Source organism: Pongo abelii, chromosome 10 (genome assembly GCF_028885655.2).
Source record: "Pongo abelii isolate AG06213 chromosome 10, NHGRI_mPonAbe1-v2.0_pri, whole genome shotgun sequence".
NCBI lineage: Eukaryota > Metazoa > Chordata > Mammalia > Primates > Hominidae > Pongo > Pongo abelii.
In genome coordinates this window covers 118,938,524-118,960,585 of record NC_071995.2, presented here as the reverse complement: position 1 = coordinate 118,960,585, position 22,062 = coordinate 118,938,524, and the positions used below count along the sequence as shown (strand labels likewise).

The 22,062-nt window shown below is 55.5% G+C and overlaps 1 protein-coding gene across 2 annotated transcripts; it reads left to right on the top strand.

The window, feature by feature from the left end:
• RAB35 (RAB35, member RAS oncogene family) lies at positions 1 to 21,771 on the top strand. 2 transcript variants are annotated; one of them, XM_002823847.5, is made up of 6 exons: positions 1 to 702; positions 8,847 to 8,897; positions 12,981 to 13,104; positions 17,713 to 17,837; positions 17,934 to 18,058; positions 19,494 to 21,771. In XM_002823847.5, the coding sequence occupies exons 1-6, from the start codon at positions 651 to 653 to the stop codon at positions 19,620 to 19,622; spliced, it is 606 nt and encodes a 201-aa protein (XP_002823893.1). In that variant the 5' UTR covers positions 1 to 650; the 3' UTR covers positions 19,623 to 21,771. The 2 variants fall into 2 exon arrangements, with proteins under 2 accessions (XP_002823893.1, XP_009246580.1); XM_009248305.4 differs by lacking the exon at positions 17,934 to 18,058 and having other exon boundaries at positions 19,494 to 19,600.
• Positions 21,772 to 22,062: the final 291 nt, after the last annotated feature.

The window sequence follows — 22,062 nt, the reverse complement described above, 5'->3', positions numbered from 1 at the left end:
GCGAGAGAGGGGTCGGTGCGGAAAGGGCGGGGTACCGGGCCTTCCCCGCGCGACTCTGTCTTCTACGGCTCCGGCCCCGGCCCCGGCCCCGGACTCTGAAAACCCGGAGCTCGCGCGAGCCCCGCCCCACGGTCGCGGCGTGCCTGTCATTTCCTCTCCGCAGGGCGTGCGGGTCTCGAAGATGAGGGAGCGAGAACGTCCACGACCGGGCTTCTCCGGCACCTTGGGCTTCTTTCCGCCGGGACTCGACAGCGGCTCGGCTCCGCAAGCTCTCAGCGCTCAGGGTAGCGGCGGCGACGCTCCCCGAGGAGACGCGAGGAAGATGGGCCCACGCTTGCTGGGACTCCGTCAGGGCGCGTGCGCGGGGCGCGTGCGCGGCTCGGGCGCGGCCGCCTCAGGCTGCGGCTGCGCAAGGCGGTGCCAGACGCTGCGCCTGCGCAGTGGTGGGGCGGGGCGGGAAGGAGAGAGGCGGTGGTAGCGGCGGCGACTGCTGAGGAGGAGGAGGAGGGGGAGCGGAGGGAGGTGTTTCTGTCAGTTCCGGCTGTTTGTTCGGGAAGTGGATCCGCCGCTGCCGGAGCAGCCCAGAGGGAGCTGCGGATCGCGAGGCCAGTACCGACCCCGCCCGCCCGCGCGCACCGCCCCCGCCCGCCATGGCCCGGGACTACGACCACCTCTTCAAGCTGCTCATCATCGGCGACAGCGGTGAGGGCCGCAGCGGCCGGAGGCGGCGCGGGCCCTGCCGGGCGCGGCCCGCGGGGGCCTTGGGGCGGCAGGCGGGCGGGGAGGTGCCGGCCCGTGCGGGGCGGGCGGGCGGGGCAGCCCGGCGGTCTGGGCCCCAGGGGTGCGCCGAGGGGCTCCGGGCCGCGCCGAGGGGAGGTTGGGGCGCGGGGCGGAGGGGCCGAGCGCGCTGGGTCCAGTCATCGCGCCTGTTCTGCCTCACGTGTGACCTTGGTCAAGTTGCGCGGTCTCTGGAGTTCGAGAGACCTGGGTTCGAGTCTCAGGGCTACCACCTGCCTCGCGCTGACCTTGGGCAAGTTGCTTCGTCGTCCTGAGCCTCAGTTTCCTCATCTGAGAAGTGGGGATGTGCCTTGCTGGGTGGTGTGAGGATTCGATGGGATAAAGTAGGAAAAGTGCTTAGCGCCCAACCCGGTAAAGTAAGCTCGAAGTAAATGTTCACTATTGTCATTATCATCAGTATCCTTTGTAAGCGTTAGTTTCTTCCCATCTAAAATGAGGACGTTCTCAGAACCTGCCTCATGGGATTGCTGTGAGGTTTAAATGAGGTAAGTCGGATAAAGGGCTTTGCACAGGGTCTGGCACATTCCCGCTGAATTATTATATCTCTCCGTTGTTCAGCTTCTTCATCTGTAAAATGGAATGATAGTTGGATCTGCCTTATGGGGTTGATGTGAGTATTAAGTGAGATTCTGCAGTGTTGCTCACAGCTCCTGGCACATAGTGAGTTGTCACTGTTTGCTGTTACGCTACTATATACAGAGGGGTCCTGGGGATGGGACAGCCAAAATTATAAAAATGCTGTGGCCACACACACACACTGATTGAGGGCTCCTAGCTCTGAGCACTGCTCTAGCTCCAGTGCCTAGAACAGTGCCTGGCACCCAGTACGTGCTTAAGACATACTTGCAGAATGAATGAATGAATATTAAGTGTCCTTCGAAAAGGTAGACTGGTTTCTGGGAAAAGGTGGAGGGTTTTAGAGCTGTTTGGAGTGTGGCAGGTGAGCAGGTTTATGGAGTGACCAAGAGGTCAGGAAGGCAGGCCCCAGAAGGTTTATGGGAGCGAAACTGAGATGCTGGGGTTATACGATGTTCATGAAAGAGTCTTGGGAGCATGCTCAGTTTGTAGACCAGACCTGAGCTGAGTGTGGGGAGGGATGTCTTGTGATTGGAGGCAGAGGCCAGGCTGGTGGTAGAGCCTATGGACTGTTAAGGAAAGGGGATCAAATCAAGTAAGCGGTGAGACTTGGGATGTACGAGTGTTGGGTAGTGATGTCAGAGCTAGGTCAGGGAAGTGGGTGGTTTTGGGCTCCCTTGTAAAGCTGGATGGAGATGTGTTTGGTGGTTTGGATCAGGTGAAGGATGGCTGAGGTTTCCGTGGTTGCTGGAGGAGGGGAGAGGTAAGGGGGAAAGCTGGGAGCTAACCAGGGAGATGGAAGAGTAACTGAGGTTGGGGAAGGAGGTAGAAAGGTGGAGGACTGACTGGTTATGGTTTGAATGAAGGGAAACCAGGCAAGCTGTGGAGTGTTCTCTTGGAGATGGCCTTTGGTATTCTTCAGAGTCTTGAGGCTTCTTCCTTTACATGATTTCCTTGCAGCCCTGGCCTGGGTTCTGAGGGACTGGCACTGGGGCCATTTCTCTCTTTTTGGAGTGACAGCCCGCCGTGGTCAGGAGCCTTTGTTCCTCTGCAAGACATCTGGACCTCTGCGTTGATATCCAACAGTGAAAAGCCTAAACTCAGCAGGAAGATGCAGCTTGTTGGCTCTTCTCCTCTGTAAAGCCCAGGGGATGGGTTTGGCCCGCTTTCTCACAGTACAGTTTGTGTGATGAATTGATTTTTCTCTCCGAAGTCAGGTGTGGGAGAAGACTTATTGGGTCGAGATTTATGTGGTCTAGCTCCTAGGTCAGCCACGTAGGCGTAGGCTGTGCAGAGGAGATAGATGCTGTGCTCTTTGATTTCTCCCGACTGAGATACTCAAAGCTGAGAGATGGTAGCCATGGAAGTCCAGACTAAGCTTTGGCAGCTGAGCCCAGAGACTGACATCACACACTCCCCTGAACTGGGCTCCTTGTGTGAATGCCTCCTTAAGATATATCGAACAATTTCACAGACACTTATTCTCACCTGCGGCCTGTGTGATTTGTCAAATAAGGAAACTAAGGCTTAAGGCCGGGCGCGGTGGCTCATGCCTGTAATCCCATCACTTTGGGAGGCCCAGGTGGGCAGATCACCTGAAGTCAGGAGTTTGAGACCAACTTGGGCAACATGATGAAACCTCGTCTCTACAAAAAATACAGAAGTAGCCGGGCATGGTGGAATGTGCCTGTAATCCCAGCTATTTGGGAGACTGAGGCAGGAGAATCGCTTGAACCTGGTAGGCAGAAGTCACAGTGAACGAAGATCGCACCATTGCATTCCAGCCTGGGCGACAAGAATGAAACTCCGTCTTAAAAAAAGGAAACTGAGGCTCAGAGGTGGTGACTTACTTGCCCCAAATCACACAGCTCAGCAGGGGCAAAGCCGGGAGCTACTGCACCTCAGTGCTAATACGTGTGCGAGCAGCTCATGTCAGGGCTGGCAAACAATAGGCCCTCCATGAATGCTGGTTTCTTTCTTCATAAATCTAGAGTTCTGCCCACTCTGCACATTGTGGATGCTTCTGCAATGGATTCCCTCGACCTCTGCATCCCTTCGTTATGCCGGAGGTTCTATATTTCCTTTTCTTTTCTTTTCTTTTTTCTTTTTTTTTTTTTGAGACGGAGTCTTGCTCTGTCACCCAGGCTGGAGTGCATGGCGTGATCTCGGCTCACTGCCGGCTCCGCCTCCCTGGTTCACGCCATTCTCCTGCCTCAGCCTCCCGAGTAGCTGGGACTACAGGTGCCCACCACCATGCCCGGCTAATCTTTTGTATTTTTAGTAGAGACAGGGTTTCACCATTTTAGCCAGTATAGTCTCTATCTCCTGACCTCGTGATCTGCCCGCCTCCGCCTCCCAAAGTGCTGGGATTACAGGCGTGAGCCACCGCGCCCGGCCAGTTCTGTATTTTCTATACTTTCCCTTACACTCTCTGACACTGGCTTTGATTTGTAACAGCATTTTGTCTGCATCCCTCAGGCCAGCCATCCTCATTTGGAGATGGAGTTAGCCCTTCACTTGACAGATGAGTAAATTGAGGCTCAGAGAGGGGGCGTGACTTGTGTGAGGTTATACAGTGAGGTGGTGGCTGAGGCAGGATTAAAATTGAGAACATGGCTGGGGGCAGTAGTTCATCCTAGTGCTTTGGGAGGATGAGGCGGGAGGAACACTTGAACTCGAGACCATAGTGAGAGCAACATAGTGATAGTGAGACCCCCATCTCTAAAAAAAAAAAAAAAAAGGGCCGGGCACAGTGGCTCATGCCTGTAATCCCAGCACTTTGGGAGGCCGAGGTGGGCAGATCACCTGAGGTCAGGAATTCGAGACCAGCCTGGCCAACATGGTGAAACCCTGTCTCTACTTAAAACACAAAAAATTAGTTGGGTGTGGTGGTACGCACCTGTAATCCCAGCTACTCCCGAGGCTGAGGCAGGAGAATCACTTGAACCTGGGAGGTGGATGTTGCAGTGAGCCAAGATCGTGCCACTGTACTCCAGCCTGGGGGACAAGAGCGAGACTTCATCTCAAAAAAAAAAAAAAAAAAAAAAAAAAAATCAGTTGGGTGTGGTGGTGCACATCTATAGTCCCAGCTACGTGGGAGGCTGAGACATGAAGATTGTTTTAACCCAGGAGTTCAAAGTTACAGGGAGTTAGGATCACACAACTGCACTCCAGCCTGGGTGACAGAATGAGACACTGTCTCAAAAAAAAAAAGGTCCAGGCACGGTAACTCACACCTGTAATCCCAGCACTTTGGGAGGCCAAGATGGAGGATCGCTTGAGCCAGGAGTTTGAGACCAGCCTGGGCAACACAGGGAGGCCCTGTCTCAACAAAAAATAAGAAAATTAGCAGGGCATGGTGGTGCATGCCTGTGGTCTCAGCTACTTCAGAGGCTGAGGTGGGAGGATCTCTTGAGTCTGGGAGGTTGAGACTGCAATGAGCTATGATCACGCTGCTGCACTTTAGCCTGAGCAACAGAGCAAGATCCTGTTTCAAAAAAAAAAAAATATCGAGAACAGTTCACTGAAAGGTCAGGGCTCTTCAAGAGGTGGAACTGAAGCAGAGAGGAGTGAGGGGGCCATAGCCCAGGCAGGAGCAGGGGAAAGGGAAGAGGTGTGTGTGGCTTGCGTGATGAGGACCAGATACAGCAGCCAGGGGTAAAAGGCCGGGAGCAGTAGCTCACTGCTATAATCCCAGCACTTTGGGAGGCCGAGGCAGGTGGATCACTTGAGGTCAGGAGCTTGAGACCAGCTTGGCCAACGTGGTGAAACCTTGTCCCTACTAACAATACAAAAAATTAGCTGCGTGTGATGGCGGGCACCTGTAATCCCAGCTACTCGGGAGGCTGAGGCAAGAGAATCACTTGAATCTGGGAAGTGGAGGTTGCAGCCAAGATCGCGTAACTGTACTCCAGCCTGGGTGACAGAGTGAGACTCCATTTCAAAAAAAAAAGAATGACAGGCTGGACTGGTTGGGGTCACGCTGATGTGGCCCTTGGGCAGCCTCGGCTGTGGCTGTGGTGAAGGTTGGTGGGTGCCCTCTGCTCCTGCCCTGACACTGATGGTGTGGGCTAATGGCTGCAGCTTGTGTTTCCGAGGAAGCCTCTTCCAGGAATATTTAGGAGGTAGCGTTTCTTGGGGTGGGTTTCTGTACCTCTCAAAGGGAGAGCAGTGTCAGAGGTTGGTGTCAGGTCCAAAGCAGCAGATAATGTGGTGATGGTTGTGGTCTTTCTGCAGTCTAGTGGCTTTTTTTTTTGAGATGGAGTCTTGCTCTGTCGCCCAGGCTGGAGTGCAGTGGCACGATCTCAGTTCACTGCAACCTCCGCCTCCCGGGTTCAGGCGATTCTCCTGCCTCAGCCTCCCGAGTAGCTGGGATTACAGGCGCGTGCCACCATGCCCAGCTAATTTTTGTATTTTTACTAGAGATGGGGTGTTCACCATGTTGGCCAGGATGGTCTCGATATCTTGACCTCGTGATCTGGCCACCTCGGCCTCCCAAAGTGCTGGGATTACGGGTGTGAGCCACTGCGCCTGGCCAGCCTAGTGGCTTTTAACTGCTCTGCCGAGACGCCTGGGGACAGTATGGGGACCTGGAGAGGCCAAGCTGGAGGGGATACTGCTGTGTCATTGCAGAGACAGCTGTTTTACACATGGGATTTGGGTAAAGCTTGAATGAAGAAAAGGATTCTGCTGCCCTGCAGAAGTTTGGAAACCCCTGCTTAGGCACCTGCTATGCTGCAGTGGGAGCGCTGGATAGCAGAGCTGTCAGTGTGGCGGGCGTTTGTTTAGGCAGAAATTCATTAAGCAGTGTTTGGTTGGCACCTACTAAGTGCTGGGCCTGGCCTACAGCACTGTGAATGCACAGAGCGGGTGAGGCGAGGGCTGTGTCCTAGAGGAACTCCCAGACTCAAGCTTTTAGCTGAGTAAGCTGGACCCAGAAGGCTCCAGGAGGAAGCAGAGGAGGCGGCAAGGCCAGTGGGGTGCTGGTGTTGGGCACAGCGCCGTGAAGGACCCAGCCCGGGACTCAGGCTCTCCTTGAGCTCAGCAGGAAGCCTCACAGCGGAGCAAGGAGGAAGTGGCCCTGAGCATGAGCCCTGCAGGCCCGGGCTGAGCAGCATCTGCCTGCCCAGGAGAGCCTCACCCTGGCCTGTCTTTAGGAAAGTAGGACCCAGCCTTACTCAGTGAAACAAGTTCTTCTGGGCATCCTGGGGCAGCTCACTCACCAGGAGAAGCTCCCAGAAGAGATCTTTAGAGGATTGCCCAGAGAGGATGCTGGGGTTAGGCTTAGGGAAATACAACTGCGACAGTGGTTTTCCGCTTTGGTTACTTGGTAGAGTGCAGGTGGAGGCAGTGCCCTTCTTGAGAATCTAATGAAAGTCATGGGGCCGAATGCAGTGGCTCAGGCCTGTTAGCCCAGCACCTTGGGAGGCGGAAGCGGGCAGATTGCTTGAGCCCAGCAGTTTGAGACCAGCCTGGGCAACATAGTGAGAGGCCATCTCTACAAAAAATTTTTAAAAAGTTTGCTGGGTGTGGTGGCGAATACCTGTAGTACTTGGGGATTTCAAGGTTAGAGTGAGCTATGATCGCACCACTGCACTCCAGCCTGAGAGACAGAGTAAGGCCCTGTCTCTCCAAAAAAAAAAAAAAAAAAAAAAAAAATGCTGTGGGCTTCTCCCATGAACAGACAACTAGGCTCAAATCTGCACTTTGTTTCAGGGGGTTTCATAGCTTTCATGGCATTTTCATTAAAAATCTAACAGGAGTGAGCTGTCGGAGCCCCCACAGGTCATTTTTTCCAAACTTCCTGAACCAGATGCAAGACTCCCAGCAATGTGTATTGGGAGGAGTGTTAGCACTCTGGAGGAGTCCAGCCTGGATGCAGATCTCAGCTTTACTGCTGCTCGCAGAGGCACTTAGGCCGGCCACTCTGGGCCCGAGCTTCCTCATCTCAAGAGATGTGGCCAGAATTATAATCAAAGAGGCATCCAAGGGCTCACCACACACACAGCCCGGTGCATGTGAATTCTTTGTGGTCAATTAACTTGTCTGGCCTCAGGGATGTTGGAGATTGGGGACAGGATAGGAGGACATGGAACAGGTGCACTTGGCAGGCTGAAAGCACTGTGAGTTGAAGTCAAGGGGAGAGGTCCTGGCGCAGTGGCTCATGCCTGTAATCCCAGTGCTTTGGGAGGCCCAGGCGGGAGGGTTGCTTGAGGCCAGAAGTTTGAGACCAACTTGGGCAACATAGCAAGACCTCGTCTCTACGAAAGATAAAAAAATAAGCCTGGGCAACATAGCAAGACTCAATCCCTACTAAAAATAAAAAAATTAGCCGGGCATGATGGTGTGCACATGTGGTCCCAGCAACTCAGGAGGCTGAGGCCGGAGGATCACTTGAGCCTAGGAGTTGGAGGCTACAGTGAGACATGATTGCACCATTGTACTCCAGGCTGAGTGACTGAATGAAACCCCATTTTTTTTTTTTTTTGAGACAGAGTTTCGCTCTTGTTGCCCAGGCTGGAGTGCAATGGCACGATCTTGGCTCACTGCAACCTCCGCCTCCCAGGTTCAAGTGATTCTCCTGCCTCAGCCTCCTAAGTAGCTGGGATTACAGGCATGTGCCACCACGCCTGGCTAATTTTGTATTTTTAGTAGAGACGGGGTTTCTCCATGTTGGTCAGGCTGGTCTTGAACTCCCGACCTCAGGTGATCCGCCCACCTTGGCCTCCCAAATGCTGGGATTACAGGCATGAGCCACCGCGCTCAGCCTGAAACCCCATTTTTTTACAAAAAAAGTGGGAGAGGCCAGATGTGTACCTGTTTGTGCTCTAAGCAGCCAGGAGCTGCTGTGGCTGGTGCATGGTCTGAGCACATGTGGGCTTCTGCCCTGATGGGTGTAAGGCAGACCCTCCACTCCACCAGCCCACCCGGCGGGGACATCAGCCGGAAAGATGGTAGCCATTGAGTTCTAGCAGTGTGGGCTTCGGGTTCCTCACCTGCAAAATAGCCCTGATGATCTCAAGGGTCCTTTCCCGTTCTACAGCTCTTCATTTTGGGTGGCTCCCTAATTGATGTGCTATAACGTGCTGTGCACTTTTCTAGGGACCGTGTTGTAGACGCACTTGGGGGCCGTTTCGTGTGGTTGACCTTCATTCTGCTTTGTCGTCTGGCATCTCCCTTTGGGCCAGCCCTCAGCCCAGGGCCTGGGCACCAGTCCCTTTCTCATCTCTTCCCCAGGGGATTTGGGAGCAGCTTGTCTTACACAAGGACGAAGGAAAAGGTCAGGGATCGAGTGGAAGAGATGTTCTTGGTGTGTGGCCGCTCAGGGAGGTGGAAAGAGCATTGAGAAGTGAGCTGGGTTCCACTGAGCCTCTTAAGAGCTGGGACTGAGGCATCCTCTCCCGGAAGAAGGGCCGGGGCTGGGGGAAGGGGAGCCACCTGCCCCCCTCATCGCAGTGCTTTCTCTCTTGCAGGTGTGGGCAAGAGCAGTTTACTGTTGCGTTTCGCAGACAACACTTTCTCAGGTGAGTCCTCCTCTGCAGTGCTGCTGGGGTGTCGTTTTTGTTTGTTTGTTGACATCCCCTCCCTGGCACCGGAACACAGTTGCCTCTGCCTAATGTTGGGAACTGTCTCATTCTGGTTGCCAGAGGAGGGAAGAAGATGGAGTGGGGCTTAGGACCTTGTGGTGCTTCTGTCAGAAGCCTCTGTGGTCTGTCTAATGCACCTGCTCACCAAAACCCTTTGGCTGACCCATCATTTTCCCACCCATGGTCCAAACAGGAAGGTTCCCATAACAGCGTCTGTGGTGCCACCCGGGACACAGTCCCTGCTTCTGCCCCCTGTGCCTCCCTGGCAGCCTGTGGTCAGCATGTGTCTTTCCGATTTCTCTCTGTGCTCCGCATGCCGGCCTTTGTGGTTCATCTGAGTGCGGTGGGGCTTTCTGTGCTTGGAGGCACCACATGCTGCACTGACGCTGCTGTTGCTTCGTGCCTGACTTCTGGTTGTGTTTTCAGCGATGCTTAGCTACTTGGGATATAGGCGATATTTATTCTTTTTTTTTTTTTTTTTTTTGAGATGGAGTCATGCTCTGTCACCCAGGCTGGAGTGCAGTGGTACGATTTCGGCTCACTGCAACCTCTGCCTCCTGGGTTCAAGCAATTATCCTGTCTCAGCCTCCCGAGTAGCTGGGACTACAGGCACCTGCCACCACACCCGACTAATTTTTGTATTTTTAATAGAGATGGGGTTTCACCATGTTGGTCAGGCTGGTCTTGAACATCTGACCTCAGGTGATCCACCCACCTTGGCCTTCCAAAGTGCTGGGATTACAGGCGTGAGCCACCGCGCCCAGCTGATACTTATTCTTGTGCACGTGTTTCTGTGGAAGTGGGGTTACTGGCTTAAAATACAAAAATTAGCTGGGCGTGGTGGTGCACACCTATAATCCTAGCGACTCGGGAGGCTGAGGCAGGAGAGTTGTTTGAATCCGGGAGGGGGAGGTTGCAGTGAGCTGAGATTGCGCCACTGCACTCCAGCCTGAGCAAGACTGGATCTTGCTTTGAGACTCCATCTCAAAAAGCAAACAAACAAAAAAATCAGGTTCATTACAGATGCTTTGGGTGGGGTTGATATCTCTGATTATCTTGTGGAGAATTCCCTCTGACGTGGCTGGGCTGCCTTTAGAAAGTGATTCCGTTGGCTGGGCGCGGTGGCTCACGCCTGTAATCCCAGAACTTTGGGAGGCTGAGGCGCGTGGATCATGAGGTCAGGAGATTGAGACCATCCTGGCCAATATGGTGAAACTCTGTCTCTACTAAAAATTAAAAAAAAAAATTAGCTGGATGTGGTGGCGCATGCCTGTAATCCCAGCTACTCAGGAGGCTGAGGCAGGAGAATTGCTTGAACCAGGGAGTTGGTTGCAGTGAGCCGAGATCTTGCCACAGCACTCCAGCCTGGTGACAGAGTGAGACTCCGTCTCAAAAACAAAGAAAAAAAAGAAAAGAAAAAGAAAGTGATTCCATAGCTGATGTCTCTTGGTGGAGAAGTGGGTTTTGCCCCCTTTGTTTCCTTGACACTGGCCCTGCAGTCTCACTGGTGGTGTGGTGTTGGAAAGAGATGGCTTCTCTGTGTGACCTTAGCCAGTTCATGTGTAAAATAGAAGCCTCAGTTCATGTGTAAAGTAGAAATCATAATGGTCCTTTCCCCATGGGGTTGTTATAGGATGACCTGAGATAGTGCAGGTTGCAGTGCCTGGGACTAAGTAATTGCTCAATAAATACCAGCTATTTGTTGCGACTGGCTGTTAACCTTCTGTTTAAGAATGATAGCTGATTAACAGCCTCTAATTATGCTAAAAAATGTTCCTCTTCCTCCTTAATGGCCTTCTCCCTCCCCATCCCAATCGGTGTTCAGTGCTTGGAGGGCACGTTGCAATCTCTTCCCACCTTTCCATTTCTACGACCAGCATCTCAGTTACTGTTGGTTCTACCTGGAAGCATTACGGCAACCCCTACCCACCCTGAACTGCTCATGTGTGTGTCTGGCAGGGTCTTTTCTCTGTTTAAAAACCTCAGTGGCCCCTCTCACCTGCACACAGTTTACAGTAAGATTTCTTCACTTGGACACTGTTGACTCTTTGGGCCCTGTGATTTTTTTTTTTTTTTATTTGAGACGGAGTGCAGTGGTGTGATCTTGGCTCACTGCAAGCTCTGCCTCCCGGGTTCACGCCATTCTCCTGCCTCCCGAGTACCTGGGACCACAGGCGCCCGCCACCACGCCCGGCTAATTTTTTGTATTTTTAGTAGAGACAGGGTTTCACCATGTGAGCCAGGATGGTCTCGATCTCCTGACCTCGTGATCCGCCCGCCTTGGCCTCCCAGAGTGCTGGAATTACAGGCGTGAGCCAGCGCGCCGGGTCTGGGCCCTGTGATTTTTGTTGTGGGGCTATCCTGCGTGTTGAAGGATGTTGAGCAGCATCCCTGGTCTCCACCCACTAAATGCCAGCAACACTTCCCCTCCCCCTGCTGTGACAACCAAAAATGCCTCCAGACATTGCTGAGTGTCCTTTGGAGGGACAGTCATCCCCGCTGAGAACCACTGTGCTTGTAGTCTGTTTTCAGTTCGCCTTTCTGGCTTCCTCCTACCCCTGGTCATTCTTTTGTTCTTTGGCTTGCTGGTTCATTAGCCACCAGCTGTTTCTGGGGAGCCTAACTGTGCTAGGCAGTGGGCCGCACTCCTTGGCGTTCCCCTGGCTGGAAGAGGCCGGGTGCTGGCCGCTTTTCTGGATGTGTTCTGGTTGCGTGTCATCCTCAGCTATTTGCTTTTGAGTGGGATGTCGTTCGCCTACCTAATCTCAACCTTTGAAGTCTTACCTGTTCTTTCAAGCTAGGCCCAGATGTGACGTCCTCCCTGAAGCCTGCCTTGTTCCCCACCCCACCTTGGAATTTGACCTTTCCTATGCCCTTGCCACATTTCACATAATTGTGTGTGTGTGGTGTGTCTCCTGCACTGTTACAGCATAAGCCCCAAATGGAGTGAGAAGCTGTGCTCTTCCTAGTGTCAGGCTTTGGAAAGCTGGACTGGGCAATTACACCGGCTAGAAATTCTCCTCAAATCCATCTTTCAGGCCGGGCATGGTGGCTTGTGCCTGTAATCTCAGCACTTTGGGAGGCTGAGGCAGGCGGATCACTTGATGTCAGGAGTTCGAGACCAGCCTGGGCAACATGGCGAAACCCTGTCTCTACTAAAAACACAAAAATTAGCCGGGCGTGGTGGCGCGTGCCTCTAGTCCCAGCTACTCAGGAGGCTGAGGTGGGAGGATTATCAGACCCTGGGGGAAGGTCAAGGGTGCAATCCTACTTCACTCCAGCCTGGGCAACAGAATGAGACACTGTCCCCTCAACCAAAAAAAAATCCATTTTTCCCACAGATGCTGCAAGAGAGCTATTTAAAATGCAGCAGCTCATGCCCCTGATTAAAACCCTTTGGTACCTCCCCAGCACACACGAGAGAAAGTCCACGTTCTTGGAAGTGGCACACAGGTCCAAGATCTGGCCTCGCCACATTCTGCCTGCCTTGGGCAGCGGGCTTGACCTCACGTGACCGCCCCCGCCCACAGCTGTTTTTGCTGCTGTCTCCCCTGCCTGGAGCAGTGGCTTTCAGACTGCAGCTCATGACCTATTTGTGTGTTTGGAAGTGGATTTTGAGGGCCCTAAATTTTTTTTGAATTGAATAGAAAAGAAAAACTCAGAGTGCCTGTAGGTCTACCATTCTCAGACACAGCTGGTGTGTCCCCACCTAGCCACTCTAAAGGAGCCTGTCCCACTCCCGCCAGTCCCATCCCGTGTTATTTCCTGTGTGTCACTTTTCACTCTCGGAAATTGTCCTCTTTGTTTGTTTGCTTGCATCCTGTCTCCCTCCTTCACTTGTGTGTGGAGGGGCCTTGTGAACAAGGATGTTCAGGGCTGTGTCCCTGGGACCTAGAATGTACCAGGCACATGTAATGAGCCGGGAGGGTGGGGGAGCCTGGGGGTGTGTTGTGTGCAGTGTGGGGCTCGGGGCCTGGGAGGATACCGCGCTGGGCCTCGTTAACTGCCCTGTGTGTGCAGGCAGCTACATCACCACGATCGGAGTGGATTTCAAGATCCGGACCGTGGAGATCAACGGGGAGAAGGTGAAGCTGCAGATCTGGGACACAGCGGGGCAGGAGCGCTTCCGCACCATCACCTCCACGTGAGTCCACCCGCCCACTCCCACCCAACCCGCGCCACTGACCTGTGGACACGGTTGAGCGACTGGTGCCTGGTCATGGTGGAAATGTCACTGGTGGGTCCCTGAGGCTGTCGGGAAGTGAGCCTGTTGTTGGCTGTAGTAGGTGGCGTTTGGCTGCACCCTTCCCGGTCCTGAAGATGTGAGGGGAGTGCTGTGGGGGAGTCGCTGAGCACCCTGGCTAGAGTCCGGCTGGACAGTGGCCACGTTCTGTCTCCTTGGAGAGTCAGCCGACCCTCCGGCCCACTGTGCCGTCACCTTACAGACAGAGCAGAATAGCATTTGCCTCGCTAGGGGGTTACAAAGTGCCTTGCCCACCCAGGACTTAGTCACTGACAATTCCTCTTGGTAGGTGTCAGTTATGGCAGCTGGAGTTGGTCTGTGCAGGCTCCTGTCACCTGCACTGATGCCTTGGAGGTGACGCTGTCTAGAGACAAACACCGGTGCATGTCAGCAGGCCCTCCCCTACCCTTAAAGCTGTTCCTGGGAAATCTGGCCGCCCACTGGTTGCCCGCCTTTGTGGCTGAGCTGCAGGCCGGGGGCAAGCTGGGCTCCTGCGCAGATGGGCAGTGTCCTTCGGAGCGGCTCCTGGTTATTGGGTTGTTAATGGAGCAGGTTTTAGGAAAGAGTGGGGTCTGAAGGGACTGATTTGGAGCTGTTGGGCTGTGTGTCCTTAGGCAAGTTGCCGAAGCTCTCTGCGCTCGTTTCCTGGAGGGCCTGCCTCTGGGATTGGCTTCCATGTGGAGGGTGCCGAGTGCTCTGCCACAGGCGTCAACGTGCGTGCCGGGGTGTGGTGTCTGGCAGCTCCGTGTGCTTGGTGCTGCTGTCATCCCATTAGACAGAGGGCGCCCTGGAGGGGTCCCTCCCAGCAGCCAAGCCTGTGCTCCACACAGTGGAGTGAGGGGAGGCTGTCTGGCTCCAGGGGCACCTCCTCGGCTCTCTCGAGCAGCTCCTCTGGAAGTGACCTCAGGAAGGCAAATGAGGAAGTCCCAGCCAGCAGCCCCCTTCCTTCCGGGCACTCCCCAGGCTGGCTGCCCACCCCGGGCCCCTCGGCATCTCCTGAGGGAAGTGTGGGGTGCAGCGCCCCCATGGGTGGCTGGGAGTATGGGGGAGAGCAGGGCTGCTGGAGAGGGACAGGTGCACTGGGCGAGCAGCTCCTGGGGCTGGAGCTGAGGCGGAGGGCTTGTCACTGGGTTCACCCTGTGCTGAGCAGATTTGTGCTGTGGCCCGTGAAGCCCCGAATCCCTGGGAGCTCCCAGTCCCAGGGTCGCCTGGGTGTGGTGCTGTGTGGTGACTGTTGATGAGCCCTGTGAGCGAGGGCTCTGTGGCCTGCATGTCTTGGCAGCTGCCAGTGAGAACCTGCGGAGGACACTGGGGCAGGGCTGCAGGCCCAGGCGAGACAAGCCCTCATGCCGTTGGCTGGTCTGGGCGCTGACCTCATGAATCCTTGCTCTGGGTTGGGCCTGTCGCTAGGATTTCAGCTGTTTTATTTTAATCCTGGTAGAGAGACCTGTGACTATCTCCATTTTATGGACAGGAAAACAGGCCCAGGAAGGATGAAGCCTTCTAACTCAGTGGGGCGGAGGTTGGGGGCACTCAGGGTTGGCCCTGAGTCTGCTGAGGCCCTGCATCGGCTGGGCAGGTGGCACCCCTGCCTTCCTGCCCCGTCCTGTGCCTTAAAACCAGGCGGAGGTTCAGGGCGGCAGAGATTCAGAGGCCCGTGGCCATGAGGAATGAACCCCTGGGCAGGGCAGTGGGGCCTGGGGGGTCCAAGGCTCTTTCAGCAGGAGGAGCCACAGCCCCTCCCTGCCACCATGCAGTCAGCTGCTTTCTGGGCTGGGCAGGGCGGGAAGAGGGTGAACTGGTTCCTCCATTCCGTGGGGAGGCGGGGAGGAGTCACTCGGCTTCCTGGGAGCACCATGGGTTTTTCCCGGGGCGCTTGGGAAGGGGCGGCCTGTGGGCAGCGGCTGGACCCCTGCTGCCGTCCCACCTGTCTGGGGAAGCAGACAGGTGGCTCCATCTTAGAGTCCCGCTCTGGCCCTCATGAGGCAGGAGGCCCAGCAAGGCGCCCTGAGGGGCCACTGGAAGTCTCGACGCCCTTTGATGGTCACTGGCAAAGAAGGAAGGAGTTTTGGGGAGGTGAGGAGTTTTCAGGAATGGGGCAGTCAGGATGCAGTAGCGTGACTATTTCCGATGGAGGGCATTCAGAGAGAAACTGAAACTGCATCCTGTTAGCCTGGCAAGAAAGAGCCTTGTGGTCACCCCCTCTCGGGTTCTTGCTCTCAGAAGCTGAGGTTTACCGGCCCTGAGAGGTGCGGGTGGGGTGGAGGTGAGGGGAGAAGTGACAAGGAAGGTAAGGCCCTGGCGTTGGGCCTGGGAGTCAGCCCTGGGCGCCAGGACTTCCAGCTGGCCACCGCACTCAGCCTCACGTCCTCGCTGGTCACATGGCCATCCTGAGGTCTGCTGGATCAGGTGGCTGCAGACATTAATAAGGTAATGGATACCAAGCCCCCAGCTCTGTGCGTGGCCTAGAGCAGAGTCCCTGTGAGTGAAGGTGATTCCTGGTAGCCATGGGAAGCGTCGGTGCTCCGGTTCCTCCTAGCCAGAGCTCTGAGCCCCTGACTTCATCCCCAGACAAATTCTCTGCTCTCAGATAAAACCCCTTTCCTGGGCCCCAGATGAGGCGGAGGCACCCAGGGAGCCGTGGGGGCTGTGCGCCGGGGCCATGGCTGCAGGCGTTTCTTGGCATCTCTGATCATCTTCAGCAAAGGAGAGTCTGCAGAGCCATCCACTCCTTGGGCTTCCTCTGCTGGCAGGGGACAGTCGCCTGTTCCTGTGGCTCCGGCGCGCCCTCGCTCTGGAAGGCGTCTAACACGCCGCGCCATGTGCTGACCCGGCGCTCTCAGCAGCAGCTGCCAAGGCCAGAGCTAGTTCTTGGGCCCAGTGCCAAGACAGCTTGATCGTCACAGCTACCCCGAAGCCAAGGAGCGATGCTGCCCTGGAAGCAAAGCTGTGGGCAGAATGAAGCCCTGGGAAGAGATCCCAGCGGTCATGTTGAGGATGGAGCAAGGATGGGGCAGGGGCAGTGGCAGGGGCAGGTTGGGCTTTGTCCCAGGGCTGGGTAGGAGCTCCTCTGGCTCCACAGCATCAGGGAAGATGCTCAGGGCTGCCCCTAAGCTGCCTGTTGGTTTCCTTCCACCACCTCTGTCTGGGACCACAGATTGTCCTTGAAGGCACATTGATGATGCTGAAGAACTGATACCGACTGTTTACTGCTCCCCCCTTGGGGTAATGCTTAGCTCCTTTCTTCCTCATGAGCACCTCAGTTAAGGACTAGCCACCTGTGTGCTATCATTGTTGAAGCTGCAAGGCGTGGCAGGGTGACTGCAGGCACCCTCCCAAGGGCCAGCCTTTCAGAGATGGAGCCGGGGTTGGTCTTTGTCCTTAGATCGGGCCTCAGATGTGAAGCACTGGCCAGAGAGCTGATGGGCAGGTGGACAGGAATGGAGCCGCAGCCACAAGTCAGCCTGGCTACCCCATTCTTGCTCAGCCTGCACTGACTTGGGCTGTTCCTGAACTGGGGCTTGGGCTGTCCCCAGGAACCTCACTGGGGTGGAGGTAATTAGGGCTGGGGCAGGTGGCAGCCAGAAAGCTGGGAGGAAGCAGCCTGTCCACTCATGGTTTGTCTGTGTGGTGTCCTGAGGAGCCCTGGGGTGGAGGTCCCTGCGGCTTTGGGGAGTGGGGACAGAGGGACAGCTCTGGCTGATTGCACAGTGTGGGGCGGGGCTGCTGCCTGGCCTCTGGCTCTTCGACAGCTCTTGGGGAATCGGAGGCTGTGGTCCCCCTCCTTCTCCGGGGATCGATGTCCTCCTGCGCCACTGGGATGAATGGGGACATGGGGTCTGGAGAGGAGAGTTGGGCCTCCCCTTCCTTCCGGCCTTCCTGGCTGGCCCTGGGCTCTGCATGTTTGGGTGATGGCTTTGCTGGGTGCCCTCTCCGCAGCCATCCCTGGATGCTTGTGTGGCTTCCACGCTTTTCCTGCCACCTGCACAGATGAGCCAAGAGTAGCAGGAAGGGAGGTGCCTACCTGCCCCAGGGGAGGGGCCCAGACTTTGCCAGGGCGTCATGATGGTGTGGCTTCTTGGAAAGGTTCTCTAAAACAGGTTTGAGGAGAAAATATTTTTTTGAATGTTCAAAGACAGTGATAACATGATGTCAAATACAAAAAGAGCCTGATTTCCCAAAATAAAGCAAGAACTTCAAAGATGTTTCAAGCCTGCAGCAGACTCTGAACAGCAGGAGGTGACTCCTCAGACCTGCTCTGCTGCCCCAGGGGCTGGCCCTCCCGCCCTGTTGGTGCCCGGGGCAGGCAGGGGGAGTCAGTGCTGCCGCAGTAGCCTCTCCTGCTGGCCTGTTGTGGCTCGGGGGCGTCTGCTGAGGCTGAGTGAGAGCCCAGGCTCCAGGGCCACCCTCACCTTTTCCGGGTCACTGTCCTGACGTGGGCAGGCGGGTCCCGGCAAGGGGGTGACTCCGGTCGGGGTTGACATGCTGCCGCACACTCTGGCCCTGCAGGTATTATCGGGGGACCCACGGGGTCATTGTGGTTTACGACGTCACCAGTGCCGAGTCCTTTGTCAACGTCAAGCGGTGGCTTCACGAAATCAACCAGAACTGTGATGATGTGTGCCGAATATTAGGTGAGGCTGCACTCAGGGCCGGGTGGGGGTGGGGTGGGAGAGAGAGGCAGCCGGCTGCACCCCTCAGGGCTGCACTGACTCTGCCTTCGTTTGAAGTGGGTAATAAGAATGACGACCCTGAGCGGAAGGTGGTGGAGACAGAAGATGCCTACAAATTCGCCGCGCAGATGGGCATCCAGTTGTTCGAGACCAGCGCCAAGGAGAATGTCAACGTGGAAGAGGTGAGGCCCCGGGACACTGGCTCTGCCACACACCCGTGGCCGCCTTCTCCCTGCTGCTGGCCTGCTTGAGGCATCTAAATGACCGACAGAAAATGTCATAGTAACTGCCATTTATTGAGTGCCTACTATGTGCCAGGCCCTTTAAAGATCTTAGTTCATAGTTCAGCAGTCCTCTGAGGTAGGTACAATTATTCCCACATTTCAAATAGGGAAACTGAGGCTCCAAGTGTTGAAGTAACTCAAGGACCACCACCCGGCTAGTAAGAGACTGAGTAAACCTCTGTCCCACACCAAAGCCAAGCACAGTTTCCACTCCAGTCCTCTGCCTCATTGGCTGCCTTGTGGTGTGTGGAGCCCAGAGGCCTATGGAAGTCGAGGCTCCCACTGCGTCAGGGCACATGGCCACACAGCGGCGGGGAGCACAGGCTCCTTTGTAAGTCAGGCTGGTGTCCTGATGCTGGCCTAGCCACCTGGGCCTGTGGGCAAGGCTGGTATGACCTTGGGTAGTGACTTCACCTCTCTGGGCCCCACATGCCGTGAGGTGGCATGGAGCAGGCAGACCCCGGGTCACCTATGTCCGTGAACAGCAGGGGCACTTTCATTTGTCATGTCATAAGATTCCAGGTGGGCCGGGCGTGGTGGCTGACTCCTGTAATCTCAGTGCTTTGGGAGGCCGAGGCAGGCGGATCATGAGGTCAGGAGATCGAGACCATCCTGGCTAACATGGTGAAACCCCGTCTCTACTAAAAATACAAAAAAATTAGCCGGGTGTGGTGGCGGACACCTGTAATCCCAGCTACTCGGGAGGCTGAGGCAGGAGAATGGTGTGAACCAGGGAGGTGGAGCTTGCAGTGAGCCGAGATCACGCCACTGCACTCCAGCCTGGGCCACAGAGCGAGACTCCGTCTCACAACAACAACAACAACAAAAAGATTCCAGCTGAAGGAAAGGGGTTGGTCTCTCTAAAAGAAGGACTGGAAAACCCCTGTCAGGTTGACTTCCCCAAGTCCACACAGCTCATGGGCCTCTGATGGTGTTCCTTTTTTCAAACTTATGTATTTGTTGAGTCAGGGTCTAACTGTCATCCAGGCTGGAGTGCAGTGGTGTGTTCACAGCCCACTGTAGTCTAGATCTCCTGGGCTCAAGTGATCCTCCCACCTTAGCTTCTCAAGTAGCTGGGACTACAGGTGTGCACCACCACTCCCGGCTAATTTTTGTATTTTTTGTAGAGGTGGGGTTTTAGCAATGTTGTTCCTTCTTGACCTTTAAATAAAATAATTCACCATCTCCTTCTAGAATAGGCTTTGAAGACATACATACCAAAAATGCACAGGTAGAAAGAGCTGGGCCCCGGAAGGCGGGGAGGCGGCCGTGCAGGCCAGCAGGGGCCTCCTGGCCAGGTCTGAGGCGGGCCCTTCCTCTTTCTTCTCCACAGATGTTCAACTGCATCACGGAGCTGGTCCTCCGAGCAAAGAAAGACAACCTGGCAAAACAGCAGCAGCAACAACAGAACGATGTGGTGAAGCTCACGAAGAACAGTAAACGAAAGAAACGCTGCTGCTAATGGCGCCCAGACCACTGCAGAGACTGCACTGCGGTCCCTCCCCCAGCCCGAGGCCCGCGGAGGTTCCTCGGGGGACAGTCTCAGTTTCGTGCCGTTATTTAAAGAATTCTCTCCATGTTTTTGTATTGGGAGGTGCCATTGGCACTTCCTCCCCCGCCCTCCTCGAGTGCCAAGAAGGTGTTGGACCAGCCCGCCCTTCCCTACTGGTGCCCCCTCCTCCCCGGCCAAGGCGCCTGGACCTGGCGAGGACGCTGCCCGCCGAGCGGACTGATTCGCAGAGTCTGTACATAGTGTATATTGCTCTACCCGGCCGCACACCACGTCCTGCTCTGGCTTTTGCCTTCTTGATGCAGCCTGCTGCAACGGACCCTCCCCGCGCCCCTCCCCAGCCAATCTTACTGCAAGCAGCGTCCTGAGGAGACAGCGGCACGTTCTAGCTGCGTCTTCGGCCAGCCCGTGCCAGTGGAGTGGGCTCCGCGTTGCTCATTCTCTCCGACAGGCTGTCAGCCTCTGTCCCCGGCGCGCAGGGTCTTGCCCCTTCTCCGGGGCCTGTGCCAGCTCCCTTCGCTCCCCGTCTCCTGTCCCCACAGCCATTCAGGGAGCTGGGGAACCCGGTCTGGAGGCAGGCCCTGCAGTTCCACAGAGGTGGCCGGTCTTGCCCTTTGGCCAACAGATTTCTTGTCCTGCCTTCTAGATGCCTCTGAGCTCCAAACCCAGGGGAGCCATGGCTTCTCATTTACACCAACAGGTTTCAGTTCCAACAGAAAGGTCGGGGTAGGTTCGTGCAGAGGTGGGGCTGGCAGGGGGGCTATGGGAGCATTATTTTAACAGATCAAGAAAATGAAGCCAAATCAAGTGAATTAAATTCCTCACAATTATTTTCTTTACCTGAGGTTTGATTGGCACAGCAGCAAAAGTTGAGGCCACCCCACTTTGTGTCCACTGTTTTTAGAAAAAAATGAATGGCTTCTTGCCATTGTGGGGCTGGGCTCTTGGGCTTTTCTTGGTGGGAGCAGAGAAGGGGCCTCCCACCCTTGTCCGAGTTGCCTCCCACTGGAGGTCAGGAGTCTACACTGCAGCCTCAGGCACGGTGGGGAGTGCATGCCTGGGGTCTCTGGGTTGGGACCGTGGACAGGCCCTGGTCACTGTCCTAACCTTTGTCAGGACAAAGGTAGCAAGAGGATTTCCTGGTGGGTGGGAAGGAATGGCTGGGGCGGCCAGTTTTGACACGCCCCAGTGCCCTGGAGAAAAACCAGGGTCATCTGCACTTGATGACTGCTCCCCCGCCCCCAGCCCGGACACCTCATTCCCCTCCCCCTACAGGGATCAAGTGACCTGGGAAGAACTGAGTTCAACATCAGGATGTGTTTCCTTAGATTTCCTTTCCTAGGCGATTTCCAGGGAGAGCCCTGATTGGACAATCACATCACAGATCACACTGCAGTTTCCATGTTAGCACTGTGGATGGGTTTTTAATCAATAAAAACTGGGGGTTTCTTCTCACCGACTCTCCACTTGCCCAAACTGCCAAAAGCCGGTGATTCTGGGACAGGCCTTCACTTTGGAGCCACGGGATGGGGTGGGGGAGCTCCGTGGGCCTGGCAAAGAGGGTGCTGTGGAGGGGGCTGCAGGGCTGACCAGCAGGCAGCCTCATCTGGTCGGGGGCAGGGGCGGCAGGAGCAGAAGCGGGGTCTCCGTCCTTGGGACTGTCCTGGTTGGCCATGGGCCCTGAGGATGCACAGTGCTTGGGGTTCCTGTGCCGGTGGGTGGGGGGCATGCTGGCCTCTGAGCGATCAGGCGAGGCCAGCGAGGGTGTGCTTGCAAATTCAAGCAATAAGAGAGGGGGGGTTCCTGGGAGCTTCTAGGCCGGGCTAGAAGCCCCCATGGCTTCTGGCAGCTGGACATCAGCCCCAGGTATTGGGGTGATTTTGGTCATGACAGTGTGCCTGTCCCACTGTTACACGCATGAATGGGGGTTATGGGGTGGGGGTGGGGACTCAGGGCTGGACCGACGTCCTAGTGGACCTGATGTGAAATTCCTGTCAAACAAACACCACTTTTAAATGGTTTGCTAGGAGTATTTCTGTATTGAAAGTTTCTAATTATGCTTTTTAAAAAAATACTAAAAATAAAGGTTCAAGCTGCCAAATTTTCTTCCAGGGTCTGTTTGCTCTCCCTCCAGAGATGTGCTGAGTGGGCGTGGCTTCTTCCCACCCACCGTGTCCTGCTCTTCCCTGTTCTTGGCCTAAGTCTTGCACAGGAGGCTGTCGAGGCCCTGGACACTTCCAGAAGCCAGGTCCATTTTCTCCATGAACAGGTGGTCCAGGGTTGAGCTTCCCCCTAGTTGGACTGGGAGCACATGTGGTAAGATGCCAGGGGAAGCTCTGTGTTTATCTTCCACATGCCTGGAAGGATGCAGTGGAAGCCTTTGCCTGGCGTG

Excerpts from the sequence above, each read along its gene's own strand:
- RAB35 (XM_002823847.5), top strand. The coding sequence starts at position 651 with ATGGCCCGGGACTACGACCACCTCTTCAAGCTGCTCATCATCGGCGAC. Across the intron at positions 8,898-12,980 it reads CGCAGACAACACTTTCTCAG|GCAGCTACATCACCACGATC; the intron begins GTGAGTCCTCCT and ends CTGTGTGTGCAG. Across the intron at positions 18,059-19,493 it reads AGAATGTCAACGTGGAAGAG|ATGTTCAACTGCATCACGGA; the intron begins GTGAGGCCCCGG and ends TCTTCTCCACAG.